The sequence below is a fragment of the Nicotiana tabacum genome, chromosome 18 (assembly GCF_000715075.1).
Source record: "Nicotiana tabacum cultivar K326 chromosome 18, ASM71507v2, whole genome shotgun sequence".
NCBI lineage: Eukaryota > Viridiplantae > Streptophyta > Magnoliopsida > Solanales > Solanaceae > Nicotiana > Nicotiana tabacum.
In genome coordinates, this window is record NC_134097.1 from 29707906 (window position 1) to 29723071 (window position 15166).

The 15166-nt window shown below is 37.7% G+C and overlaps 1 protein-coding gene across 2 annotated transcripts; it reads left to right on the plus strand.

The window, feature by feature from the left end:
* Positions 1-235: 235 nt before the first annotated feature.
* LOC107826338 (pentatricopeptide repeat-containing protein At4g37170-like) lies at positions 236-5802 on the plus strand. Of its 2 annotated transcripts, XM_075236730.1 has the most exons (4): positions 236-2671; positions 3455-3568; positions 5044-5174; positions 5405-5802. In XM_075236730.1, exon 1 carries the CDS (start codon positions 480-482, stop codon positions 2568-2570), a length of 2091 nt encoding a protein of 696 aa, XP_075092831.1. In that variant the 5' UTR covers positions 236-479; the 3' UTR covers positions 2571-2671; positions 3455-3568; positions 5044-5174; positions 5405-5802. The 2 variants fall into 2 exon arrangements, with proteins under 2 accessions (XP_075092831.1, XP_016508786.1); XM_016653300.2 differs by lacking the exon at positions 5044-5174.
* Positions 5803-15166: the final 9364 nt, after the last annotated feature.

Here is a 15166-nt window from a genome sequence, read left to right on the forward strand (position 1 = left end):
GATTTACGGTAATAAGAGTGCTCATGATCGGTAGAGAATACTTAGGCGAAATTATAGAAGACATAGCGGGAAGGATTCCGACAATTGGGGAAATCATAACTCTAGACCTCCTTAATCTTGTCTCTAACTCTTAGTATCTTTAGTTGTTAATTTATTATTTTAATTTGTTAATCAATTAGTTAAACACAAGAATCTAAATATCTATAAGTTAGGAATTGTTCAAACTTGTCTTCTTGGTGATAGTGAACAACTGTAGCTAAGCCTTAGTTCTCTTTGGGATTCGACTCCGGACTTGTAAACCGGATTATATTTGCAACGACCGCATTGTCCGCATAGTACTTCACCCAAAAACATCATTAAACCCCTGGGAAAATCCAAAAGAAGTCTTGTCGCACCTAAAAGAGAAACTCCAAACATCGTTCAAATTCAATATGCATTAACGACTATTTTGATCACTAGGAGAAAACAACTACTACACCATGAGAGCAAATCTTAGAGCATCACTGAAGCTTGTAACTTCTTCTTCACCTAATAATCATTCACTATGTACTGTTCGATCTTTTTCTACAGCAAAAACAACAACCCATTTGAAAGAGAAGACCTTTTTCGAATCCTCAAACAAAGACCAACTGATTAAGCGGTTATGTAAAGAAAACAAATTCAACGAAGCCCTTCAAATTCTTTGCGAGCAAAGGCGTTTAAAAGAAGCCATTCAATTGCTCGAACGTCACGAAACCCGTCCTTCAGCTACAGCTTTTTCGACCCTTTTGCGAATGTGTACAGAAAATGGGGCTCTTGACGAAGGAAAGAGAGTTCATAGGAGTATGAAATGTTCAGGTTTTAGACCTGGGGTTGTATTATCTAATCGGATTCTTAATTTTTATTGCAAATGTGATAAACCTTATGATGCACACGACCTGTTTGTTGAAATGTCTGAGAGAGATTTGTGTTCTTGGAATATTATGGTCTCTGGGTTTGCTAATTTGGGTTTGATTGATGAAGCTAGGAAGTTGTTCGATGAAATGCCCGAGAAGGATAACTTTTCTTGGACCGCGATGATCTCGGGTTATGTGAGGCATAATAAGCCTGAATGTGCATTGGAATTGTATAGAGTGATGCAGAGGGATGAGGATTTTAAGTGTAATAAATTTACGATCTCGAGTGCTCTTGCTGCTTCTGCTTCTATTCAGTCTTTACGTTTGGGAAAGGAGATTCATGGTCATATTGTGAGAACTGGGTTGGATTCTGATGCAGTTGTTTGGAGTGCGTTGAGTGATATGTATGGAAAATGTGGTAGCGTGGACGAAGCTAGGCATATTTTTGATAGGACTAAAGATAAGGATGTTGTTTCGTGGACAGCTATGATTGATAGGTACTTTGGAGATGGGAGGTGGGAGGAAGGTTATTTGCTGTTTTCACATTTGATGGAGTCGGGGATTAGGCCTAATGATTTTACTTTTGCTGGAGTTTTGAATGCGTGTGCGCACCAAACGACAGAGCATTTGGGAAAACAAGTACATGGGTACATGATGCGTATTGGCTTTGATCCTTGTTCGTTTGCAGCAAGTACCTTAGTTCATATGTACGCCAAATGTGGGAGTGTAGATAGTGCGTATAAGGTATTTAAGCGGCTCCTAAGGCCCGATGTAGTTTCTTGGACCTCATTGATTAATGGTTATGCTCAAAATGGCCAACCTAATGAAGCTCTTCGGTTGTTTGACTTGTTGCTTAAATCTGGTACTCAGCCTGATCATATTACTTTTGTTGGCGTTCTTTCTGCTTGCACTCATGCAGGTTTAGTTGATGAAGGGCTTGAATATTTTTACTCAATAAAGAACAAGCATCGTCTAACCCATACTTCAGACCACTATGCTTGTGTGGTTGATCTCCTGAGCCGATTTGGCAGATTTAAGGAGGCTGAAGAGATTATTAGTCAGATGCCAATGAAGCCTGATAAGTTTTTGTGGGCTTCCTTGCTTGGAGGATGCAGAGTCCATGGAAATGTTGAACTAGCAAAGAAAGCTGCTGAAGCATTATTTGAAATTGAGCCCGAGAACGCAGCTACTTATGTTACCATTGCAAACATATATGCCACTGCTGGAAAATGGACTGAAGTGGCAAAAATCAGACAAGTCATGGAAGAGAAAGGTGTGGTGAAGAAGCCAGGTATAAGTTGGATTAATTTGCAGAGAAAAGTCTACGTTTTCTTGGTCGGTGATAAATCACATCCTAGGTCAAAGGAAATATATGACTTTTTAGGGGAGCTGTGGAGGAGAATGAAAGAAGAGGGATATGTCCCTGACATAGACAATGTGCTGCATGATGTGGAAGAGGAACAGAAAGAGCAAAATCTCTCCTATCACAGTGAAAAACTTGCAGTCGCCTTTGGAATTATTGCTACTCCACCTGGGACACAGATAAAGGTTTTTAAGAATCTACGGACTTGCGTTGACTGTCACACTGCGATCAAATATATCTCTCAAATTGAAAAGAGAAGAATTATTGTGCGGGATTCCAGTCGGTTTCACTGTTTTGAGGGTGGGAGTTGTTCGTGCAAGGACTATTGGTGATTTTCTCCTGTTTTTTTTAAAGGAAGCTACAGAAAGCAAAACTATCATGTCTTGCTATTGAACTGGAATGGTTTTGCAACAAATTGTGTTATTCTAAGGAGGTATTCTACTTCATTCTGCATCTTGTCATTATTTTGCCAATGACTTTTGACTACTTGGTCGGTGACGAAGTGGTAGTAAACAATGTGATTCCAGCATACAAATATTGTTTTTCTTCCGTTATAGAGAGAACTTAGTAAAGCTAGCAGTTTGCAGATGATGAGGTTTTCGATAAGACCCTGTATACAGACACTTTGATAGAGACTGTGTACAATATTTTTGGAATTAGTTCGTATCATATCAACATTTTTTTTATTTTGAAATGAATTCATGTTATATCAACTTTTAGTTGTGAACTTTCCCTTTTGAGGGTGCTATTCTAATATGTAATTACTGTGAAGTAAAAGTAAGTTTTGTTTGGTTTTATTCTTTAGTTTCCTGTGGGTGTTTTGTGTTTACGTTTGAATTTTGTCTTGATGCTACTTTTTTTTGCTTCAGTTTTTTGTTTCTTTTTCATTCACGTGAAATCCTGTTGCTCCAGTGTAAGCAGTGGAGTAGACATCGCATCAGCAAGTGAAATTCTCCTTTCTGATGCATGAAATGTGCATTTCCTTTGTTTTTTTTTTCTTCTTTTTTCTGTGCATGTTTTGGTTCTTGTCTCCTAGTATTATCTTGCTGAGATTGTTTGCCTTAAAAGCTCTAGTGACTCGTCAGTAATCCCTTGTCCATATCTTTGTATTCCATTATAGCCGTATAGGATCTCCCCTTTGTATAAACAATCCAATTCGTTGTGCGAATAAGATTTGTATTCTCATCTTCTTTTATTGTATTTCTACTTTATGCAGATGCAATTGGTACAAGGATATGGTTGGACTCTTGTATCCCTTGGCATTTGCTTCTGGAAAAAAGTATTCTCTTCAAGTAACTTTCACGAGACAGCTTTTGGGTGCTTTTTCAGTGTAAGACTCATAAATCTTCAATCTCTTGGATTTCTATGAATAAAGTCTGATAATGGTACAACCTGTGTGCAAATTTAATGATCTAGAATTAGTGAACTCCTTAATTTCTTTTATATATTAAGTGCAAGCTTCAAAGCCACACACACACATACACACTGCACTCTCTTTTCCTTCTATACTTATAACCAAGCAGATCGTCTAGCCAAGCTTTTGTTACTGGTTTTCAGCCTGCTTTCTCCTAATGAATAAGTCAAATAATTTATTAGAAAAGAATTTAGGGGATGCAACCTGCCTACAAAATTTGAATGACAGACATCCTTGACTTTGTTACATGTTAGGAATCTGGAATATTAACTCTAGGGAATTTACAGTGACGGTATGTCTGTGTTGATTCATTTATAAATTCAAAGGCTAATATACAAATAACAACCGTCTACATTTTACGGATTAAAAGAGAAACATCACCTGCATTTTATGAAAGACTTAATTATTAAGGCTAAATGTAATTCTTTTGTTTTGGCGGAGAAAATGATAGAAATGAAGGGTCCAAGTTAGGTATGCTTTTGGTGCTGTGTAGTTTACATGCAACTTTTGACATCTAATATCTAAGATAAGCCAAAGGATAGCCAATTTGGCACAACTTATGGCAATGACGTGCTTTTAGCACTTCTTGAATATGGTGGTAATTTTCACTAAAAGGCCCTAAAAGGTGCATGTGCTGTTCAAACAAAAGGACCTTGATTCCCTTTTAAAACAGCATCGAATTTATAAAGTCCAGTAGAGAGATAACATCATATACAAAAGATGAGAATACACTTGAATTTAACATCTGTAAGCATCTGATTTTTACACAAGATTGCAACTTGTAATGTGTGGGTAAGGTGCATGTCACAGGTTTGAACCTTGCCGCAAACAAAAGCCTGGTATTTAATTGGAGAAGAATAGAGGAGCGGGCCCATTATCTGCGGAGTTTCTAATCATGCACCACTAGGTCCTCGGGGATTTCTCGGGTTATCAAAATAAAATAAAAAAATCTAGGCATTATATTAAGAAGTAGTTCAGCAGTGTTGGCTTTCTACTCATTGGTTTATCCTTAGAAGAAGCTATAAAACTGGAGATCACAAATTTTTTAGTCTCGAATAGTTCTGAAATTTCCTAAAAGATTTGTAAGAAACTGTATAATTTGAATATATCTACTTGTTAAGTTCAGAATTTCAGGTTGAATTTATTGAAAGATCTTGAACATTTTGTAGGATGTTTGTGACATTGTAGCATGTTCTCTTCGATTAAATGAACTGATTCTCATGAGCTATACCAATTTGTCCACTGGTACTGTTTGAATATTGAGCTAATTAACAATTTACGCCCTTCAAGAGAATTTTTTTATATTTTGAAGCGAATATATTAGCAGAATAAGGAAGATATGATTTTAGTCCATCATAAATGTTATTTTTGTTATGGAACCTTTTCCACAGGAGATCAGCGAATAATAACATAAGAGGCAAAAAAGGCAGCCCGTTGTACTAAGCTTCCGCTATGCGCGGGGTCCGGGGAAGGGCCGGACCACAAGGGTCTATTGTATGCAGCCTTATCCTTAACATAGGAGGTGTGTAAATAAAACACATGAATTGTAAGTGGCATAGGAGATCATTTATAGGTATTCTAAAATCTTGATCGATGCTAAAAGAATAAAATAAAACATGCCCTTTTTTCCAACGACTTCCTTTGAATGGAATGTAAAAATGAATATTTGAAGTTTCATATTGCTTTTAATAGATGCTTTTTAATTAAACCAAGTTCCATTCTTTCTTAAATATTGCCCATTTGGTGATGCAGGGAAGGAGTTTTGCTCAGATAGCTTTCGTCCAGGCCTTGGTGGTTTTTGCTATTGGAAGAACTGATCCCTGAAATCCGGGCAATTGTTTGTGCACTCCATATAATTCTACGATGTAGTCCCCAGAGCTTTGGTCTTGGTGGTAAGACCACAACACGTGATGTGTCAATTAGGTTGTCACGAGCTAAAACCCCGTGACAAGGACTTGGTATTTTAGTGGAGAAGGGTAGATGGATCCATTATAAGAGTTGCCATGACTTCTTCGGCTATGTTATGAATGTTTTGACTTAAATGGAGATTTCCTAACATTATGAGAATTTCATGTGAACTCTAAGACTTGTTGGAACACTGGTATCATGTTTTCTGTATATGAATGGCATGTTGAACTTGAATGCCAAGTTCAAAAGTTGTGTTTACAGCCGAAGGTGCCAAATAATGTTCTTAAAGTGTTTCGGGAGTATCATGAACCTTCATGTCAGATCCATACGAGGTTATGATAGAGACGGCAAAACCGGTCGAGCTGATACCCCAGGTAGGATTAATGTCAGATTACAGCGTTATGGTGAGACGGCTATGTCGGTCGAATCGATACCTCCGAGCAGACTCCATGAATGATTTACTATACACGTGATTATGTTCTAATTCAGTGTCCTTAGGTGCTCATTTAAATGTGATAGGTTTCACAAACGTACTATGACTACGAAATGCTTTATTTATGTTATTGCTTCGATACATATATACATTATTACTTTTTAAATTCTCATCCGAACTTAAGTGAAGGAGCATATGATACTTCGTGAGTACAATGAAGTTTTTAATGTAATAACGCTACTTTGTGGGGCAGGCGTTGATTTGTGGATGCAGGTAGACGTTCATACGAGTTAGGATTAGGGGTGTACATAGGTTGGGTTGGTTCGGATTTTGCAATTATCAAACCAAATCAATTATATCGGGTTTTTAAATCTATAGATCAAACCAAACCAATAAAAGTCGGGTTTTTCAATATCGGGTTTCTCGAGTTTTCCGTTCCGATAAACTTGTGCTCCAAACTATATATAGCTGCCATCATAAAATTTTAATAAATTCCTGCAGCTATCTTGGAGTACAAAAAAGAACAGGAGGACCATGCAAATATAAAAGTCTAAAATTATACACCAAAAAAGGATCATGACAATAACACCTTGTGGGGTCAGGATCAATCTTATACGAGGCATTTTCTTGAATGAGCATGTTGTAACATGTTGCTTGAGTACAACAGGTCTACTTGAATGACAACCATGGTGGCTATTGTGTTAACCAAACAATGAATGGCAATAGGTGTTAAGGAAAAATTACTCCTTACACAATGCAAATGTCTTTTTTCCAGTAAATATTAGAAAAATACTATATATCAGGTATTGGATCTTGATATGTCAACACACTGTGTTCTAATAAAACATTAACAAGCCAATGAACTATTCCTGAAGGCTACAACTCCATACATTTCCATATCAGTTCTACTAAGTCAAGAGAAAGATTGAATTAGATTTAAACAATATCTGACCATTAGGAAGTAGGCAGAATGAGAAAATTATCTCCAAAAATATAAACTGCATATCATATTGCACTCTACATAAGAATTATCACCAACTTTTTAAGAGTAGACATTACACCCAAAAGTTCTAAAAGATAAACAAAAAGAGAATATATTAAACTCTAAGATGTTGGGCATCTTAGTAGATATTACAACTAGAGGAGCATGTTTCCAAAATACTTGTAAAGGCATAATGACCTCACTTCCAAAAATAGTCATGAAGCAAATTGTAGTTAATCATCCCTCTAATCAATCCTCAAAGGTGAGTTTACATATTCTGGAAAAAAAGAAGAAAAAACAATTAACATATTTAAATATTAATTAATGTAAAAAATAACTATACTCATTAACAACTGAATATAAATTATTACCTTCTTCAATTTGCTCAATTTTCTGGACTTCCTCTTGTCACACCTCCTTTTTCCGCCCCCGCGAGGGTACAAGGAGTTTTTCCAATTAAAGAACAATCGAAACGGGATTTATTTATTTCAGAGTCGCCACTTGGGAGATTTAGGGTGTCCCAAGTCACCAATTTAATCCCGAATCGAGGAAAAGAATGACTCTGTATTACAGTCTGCGAACCAGAAATCCGGATAAGGAATTCTGTTAACCCGGGAGAAGGTGTTAGGCATTCCCGAGTTCCGTGGTTCTAGCACGGTTGCTCAACTGTTATATTCGGCTTGATTATCCGATTTTATACAAATATGAACTTATGTGCAAATTTTATCTTTTTACTGCTTTCATAATTGTTATTATTATTTTTACAAGAATGTGAACATCGTTTAAAAACATGTCTTTGGATTGCGTCACATAAAATGCACCCGCGATCCGGAACGTATTTTTATTCAATGTTTTAGGATTTGGATTTGGGTCGCATAAATGCGCACCCATGTTTAAGAATGTATTATTATTAAATCGTGCCTAAAGCGATTAGCGTATTATTATTTATGGGTAAGACTGTGGAATTCACTAAACAATCCATCCCGAATTCTAAATACTCAATTAAATATTTATTGAGGGACCCGCAATTAGTGCATTTTATTGGGCGAGGCTCCTCTCATTTTATTTTTAAAAGGACAGTCCTAAAATGCCTACATTTTTATTGAAATTTGTCTCTACAAAATAAAGGAGAAATATCTTAATTTATTTACATGTTATTACCTAGTTACATTATACTAGGCATGTTCTCAGTTTGTCAAATTAAAAAAAAACATAACAATTCTAATTTTAATCCTAGACCATTTACATGCTGAAATTAACCAATATTATTTAACTAAATAAATTTCTACCAACTTCCTACTAGATGGCCTATTCGTTTGATTTTTGATTCAACGGAATTACTACACCATTTATTTATTTTTAGGCAATAGATGTAGATAGTTCATTTGTTAAGCTATCGTCGAATGTTCCACTATATGTATTAAATATCTACATGATTCTGATTTTTTGCAAACTACATAATTTATACATACAAATAAAATTCAGAATATAATTAAATATAATTCAGAATTTCAACTCTTCATTTTTCGTATTCATGCTTCATATTTCGGATTACAATAACCAGCGTGTCAGTTGTGTACCTGATATTGGAAGCAAAAGAAAATGAAGATGAGAATCAGCAGCAGCAATAAAATCAATACAACACAGCAACAATAGCCCAGCAACAGTAACAACCCAGTAACAAACCGGTAGAGTAGTAATCCAAAAAAAAAAAAAGCTTCAGCTTTTATGAAACAACAATCAATTCTGATTTCAAACAACAAAAGAAAACAGAATATTTTTTTTAGTTTTTTTTATTTGAAAGCTTCAATAATTTTCGGAATTTTCTATCTCTCAAGTGTTCAGCCCTTTTCTCTCTCTTATTTTCAGATTTGTTTCTCTCTCCCGTTTTTTTTCTGTCTCTGTATTTCTCTTGTCCTCCCTTTTTATTCTGATTTCAAGACTTCTTATAACCCATCCCATAAATCTTTTAATCAATTAAAATCAACCCATTTTCTCTACCAAACTCATTATCTTCCCACTCATCCCCATTATATTAAATAAACATATCACACCACCCCATTTCATTTTGTCCCCCATGCTTCATTTAAAATAATGCAAGATTCCCCTTTAAATTAAATCTTGTCCCCCCTTTATATTAAACAACTATATCACAACCCACCCCATTTCATTTTGTCCCCCATGCTTCAAATAAACAATTTCAAAATGTACAATTCCTAAACTACCCCCTCCGACCTTACTGAAATTACCAAATTAACCCTGAACGTACTACAAATTTACCAAACTACCCATCAGCTATAACACATCAATTAATCAAACTTAACCAAAATATAGACAATATGATCAATTTCTAACAATGTTCAAACAACAATATGAACACGGATGAACATCATAACAACAATATCACATGAACACGATTTTAACAACATTTCAACAATAAAGCACATGAACATGATTTCAACAACATTTCAACAACAAATCACATGAACACAAATTGAACAACAAAGAACAACTAAAATTTGATTGAACAATATTTTAGCAACAAACAATCCTATTTTTGGATTCAACAACAACAACAAACAAGTATATTTTGATTTCTAAATTCAATAATATTGAACTTAAAATCAACTACTCTAACAACATTACAACAACAATTCCTATATTAAACTTTATGAGACAAATTCAAGAAATAATCACAAATGGTAAACAAGAAATCAAACTATACAAAATTCGGATTCAAGATCATCCAAACAAAGTATGAACATGAATGAATCTATTTTAACACAACAAACATGACGGATTAAATGATTAAATCAATATATTTCCTTTAACACAACTAAATTCTTTTTAGACAAATAACAAGATTGACGAATAAACAATTATGAACTTAAGCTTGAACTTAACAATATTAACAATTTCCAACAATACATAAACACATGAAACAAATTGAAGAAATAGTTAATTAAATTTCAATTTGAATCTAACAAACATCAAACTAACAAATATTCACTTAAACAATAATACAAACATGAAATGAATATGAAAACAAATAATTAAACTTCTATTTTGAAATCTGAAAATTAATTTAACAAAGCACATGAACATGAACAAACTAGAAAAATGATTTCAACGATGAACAACGAACAAAACAAGAATTGAATTCTTTAACGATTTTAACTTCGAGAAATATAAAAACGAAATATGGACAAAATAAAACTCAAAAATAACTAACCGAAGATGAATCAACGAAGAACTTTGATTGTAAACAAATCTGTCCGAGCCTCGACCAAAGATCGAACAAATGACGACGAAGACGAAGAGAAGATGAAGGCAAAAAACAGCAGCAGCGGCAAGCATGTTTGGTGAAGGTCGACGAGCTGTTCGTCGTCGATGGAGCAGTGGAAACGCAGCAACAATGGAGGACAAAAAGCAGCAACAATGGAGGACAAAAAACAGCAGCAATGGAGGACAAAAACAGCAGCAATGGCGGACAAAAAGGACGCAGCAGCGGCGACATGGATGACGCAGAAACAGCTGCGACGATGGTTGTTTGGACGCGACGAAGATGGTGTAGTTGCTGGGAGTCATTGCTGCTCGTCATGGCTGCTCGTTCATGGCTGCTTGGGGCTGTTTGAAGTCGTCCATGACTGGACGTGGTGAAGAAGACGACGAAGAAACAAGGGGGGGGGGGGACAACCATGGATGTCGAAGTTTGAAGGTGGTCGTTTGGTTTTAATGGCGGACGGGGGTCGATTTGGGTGGTCCGACGAGGGGTTGTGCGTGTGTGAGTGTGACGTTGGGAAGCCATGGTTGAGCTTTGAGGGGGAAGCCATGGATGACCTTGGAGAAACTTGAGGAAGAAGAAGAAGATAGGAGGGGGGCGGATGACTTCTTAGTCTTTTTTAGGGTTTTTTTCTTCTTGTTTCTTTTGTTTTGTGTTGTAAAATGTAAGACAAAGGGGTTTGGGTCTTTTGGGTTATGGACTGGGTCGACCCAGTTCGAAATAGACTGGGTGGTAGGGAAGATTGAGCCATTTTTTGGGCCTATAACTTGAAATTGAAGAAGAGGCCCAATTCCGACTTTCTTTATATTTTCGCTCTCTTTTCTTCTTTTATTTTTCTAAAACTAAATTATAAAAATATTTAAACTATTATTAAGAACTAATTAAGTTATAAAGGCGCAAATTAACTCCCAATAACAATTAACGCACAATTAAGTATTAATTAAGCATAAAATTGTATATTTGGACATTAAATGCTAAAAATGCAAACGATGCCTATTTTTGTAATTTTTAATTTTTGTAAAACAATTTTAATTACTATCAATTGTAGAATTAAATCCTACATGCAAAATGCGACATATTTTTGTATTTTTTATTAATTTAGCGAATAAACACGCACAGACAAATACAAATAATTCTTCAAAATATCACAAAATATCACAAAATTGCACACCAAAGAAAAATCATTTTATTTTTGAATTTTTTGGGAGTAATTCTCTTATAGGGCAAAAATCACGTGCTTACAGCTGCCCCTCTTTGCCCGGAGACACGAAGGGTTTTCGTACAAAGATAAAGCGAGCGATTTTTGCCCATCCGAGTACTCCGTTGAAGCATTTTTTGAAAAAGATTTGACCGAACCTTTGCTTCAAAGGTTTCCTACATATCCTGGGCTAAACAGGAATCAGGTCAATGTAGTTCGGGATGTTTTTGGTAGCTGGGACTACCGTGGGACTGCGATGTTACTGTTGTTGCATGCTGTTATCACTGCTTACCGATCTCCTTGTTACACCGTGCTTAAAAGAAAACAAGAAGCTAGGCTAGACTAAAATTTGTTCTTGTTGCCTTGCTTTCTTGTCGGCTTGTGTTTCCTCCGGTGCTTTTCTTCCGATGCTTTTCTTCCTTTTGACACATGGACTTGAGTTTATGCTGGGACCTCTTGTTGCAACCTTCCGCTTCCCGGTGCTGGGGATTTTATTGTTTACTGCTGGGGATTCCTGTTGTAACCTTCCGCCTTCTGGTGGGGTTACTGATTCCAAAATCTGTAATACAAGACTAAAAAGTTGCTTCAATGCAAAATTATGAAATGTATGCCCGCATTATACTGGTGGGCGACCTAGAGCTGAAAGTATTCCCGCATTTTACTGGTGGGCGACCTAGAACATGAATGTATTCCTGCATTTTACTGGTGGGCGACCTAGAACTGAAATGTATTCCCACATTTTACTGGTGGGCGACCTAGAACTGAAATGTATTCCCGCATTTTACTGGTGGGCGACCTAGAACAGAAAGTATTCCCGCATTTTACTGGTGGGCGACCTAGAACATAAAGTATTCCCGCATTTTACTGGTGGGCGACCTAGAACTGAAATGTATTCCCGCATTCTACTGGTGGGCGACCTAGAACTGAAATGTATTCCCGCATTTTACTGGTGGGCGACCTAGAACAGAAAGTATTCCCGCATTTTACTGGTGGGCGACCTAGAACTGAAATGTATTCCCGCATTTTACTGGTGGGCGACCTAGAACAGAAAGTATTCCCGCATTATACTGGTGGGCGACCTAGAACTTAAAAGTATTCCCGCATTTTACTGGTGGGCGACCTAGAACTGAAATGTATTCCCGCATTTTACTGGTGGGCGACCTAGAACAGAAAGTATTCCCGCATTTTACTGGTGGGCGACCTAGAACTGAAATGTATGCCCGCATTATACTGGTGGGCGACCTAGAGCTGAAAGTATTCCCGCATTTTACTGGTGGGCGACCTAGAACATGAATGTATTCCCGCATTTTACTGGTGGGCGACCTAGAACTGAAATGTATTCCCACATTTTACTGGTGGGCGACCTAGAACTGAAATGTATTCCCGCATTTTACTGGTGGGCGACCTAGAACAGAAAGTATTCCCGCATTTTACTGGTGGGCGACCTAGAACTGAAATGTATTCCCGCATTATACTGGTGGGCGACCTAGAACTTAAAAGTATTCCCGCATTCTACTGGTGGGCGACCTAGAACTGAAATGTATTCCCGCATTTTACTGGTGGGCGACCTAGAACAGAAAGTATTCCCGCATTTTACTGGTGGGCGACCTAGAACATAAAGTATTCCCGCATTTTACTGGTGGGCGACCTAGAACTGAAATGTATTCCCGCATTTTACTGGTGGGCGACCTAGAACTGAAATGTATTCCCGCATTTTACTGGTGGGCGACCTAGAACAGAAAGTATTCCCGCATTTTACTGGTGGGCGACCTAGAACTGAAATGTATTCCCGCATTATACTGGTGGGCGACCTAGAACTTAAAAGTATTCCCGCATTCTACTGGTGGGCGACCTAGAACTGAAATGTATTCCCGCATTTTACTGGTGGGCGACCTAGAACTGAAATGTATTCCCGCATTTTACTGGTGGGCGACCTAGAACAGAAAGTATTCCCGCATTTTACTGGTGGGCGACCTAGAACTGAAATGTATTCCCGCATTTTACTGGTGGGCGACCTAGAACAGAAAGTATTCCCGCATTATACTGGTGGGCGACCTAGAACTTAAAAGTATTCCCGCATTCTACTGGTGGGCGACCTAGAACTGAAATGTATTCCCGCATTTTACTGGTGGGCGACCTAGAACAGAAAGTATTCCCGCATTTTACTGGTGGGCGACCTAGAACTGAAATGTATTCCCGCATTTTACTGGTGGGCGACCTAGAACTGAAATGTATTCCCGCATTCTACTGGTGGGCGACCTAGAACTGAAATGTATTCCCGCATTTTACTGGTGGGCGACCTAGAACTGAAATGTATTCCCGCATTCTACTGGTGGGCGACCTAGAACTGAAATGTATTCCCGCATTTTACTGGTGGGCGACCTAGAACTGAAATGTATTCCCGCATTTTACTGGTGGGCGACCTAGAACTGAAATGTATTCCCGCATTCTACTGGTGGGCGACCTAGAACTGAAATGTATTCCCGCATTTTACTGGCGGGCGACCTAGAACTGAAATGTATTCCCGCATTCTACTGGTGGGCGACCTAGAACTGAAATGTATTCCCGCATTTTACTGGTGGGCGACCTAGAACTGAAAGTAAAAGGACAGAAATGTATGCCTCTATTATATGGGCGGGCTCCCAACTTCAATGCTTACTTAGGAGGAAATGCGTCTCCTATGGGTAAATTAAACTTAGGAGGAAATGCGTCTCCTATGGGTAAAAGTAAATTTAGGAGGAAATACGTCTCCTATGGGTAAACTAAACTTAGGAGGAAATGCGTCTCCTATGGGTAAACTAAACTTAGGAGGAAATGCGTCTCCTATGGGTAAAACTAAACTTAGGAGGAAATGCGTCTCCTATGGGTAAAACTAAACTTAGGAGGAAATGCGTCTCCTGTGGGTAAAACTAAACTTAGGAGGAAATGCGTCTCCTGTGGGTAAAAGTAAATTTAGGAGGAAATGCGTCTCCTATGGGTAAACTAAACTTAGGAGGAAATGCGTCTCCTATGGGTAAACTAAACTTAGGAGGAAATGCGTCTCCTATGGGTAAAAGTAAATTTAGGAGGAAATGCGTCTCCTATGGGTAAACTAAACTTAGGAGGAAATGCGTCTCCTATGGGTAAACTAAACTTAGGAGGAAATGCGTCTCCTATGGGTAAACTAAACTTAGGAGGAAATGCGTCTCCTATGGGTAAAACTAAACTTAGGAGGAAATGCGTCTCCTATGGGTAAAACTAACTTAGGAAGTGCGTCTCCTATTGGCAGAACTAGACTTAGGAAGTGCGTCTCCTATTGGCAAAGGCGTGGAATGTATTCCCTTGTTATACAGGTGGGCGCCTAAAATATGCAATGGACAGACAAGAAAAGTATTCCTCTCGTTATTCAGGTGGGCGCCTGGCTTCAACAACAACTTTGAAAATAAAATCCTATTCGAGGGCGGATGAACCCAAAATATCCTATTCGAGGGCGGATGAACCCAAAATATCCTATTCGAGGGCGGATGAACCCAAAATATCCTATTCGAGGGCGGATGAACCCAAAATATCCTGTTCGAGGGCGGATGAACCCAAAATATCCTATTCGAGGGCGGATGAACCCAAAATATCCTATTCGAGGGCGGATGAACCCAAAATATCCTATTCGAGGGCGGATGAACCCAAAATATCCTATTCGAGGGCGGATGAATCCAAAATATCCTATTCGAGGG

Bases quoted from the DNA above. Each gene is read 5' to 3' on its own strand.
- LOC107826338 (XM_075236730.1), top strand. From the start codon at position 480: ATGAGAGCAAATCTTAGAGCATCACTGAAGCTTGTAACTTCTTCTTCA.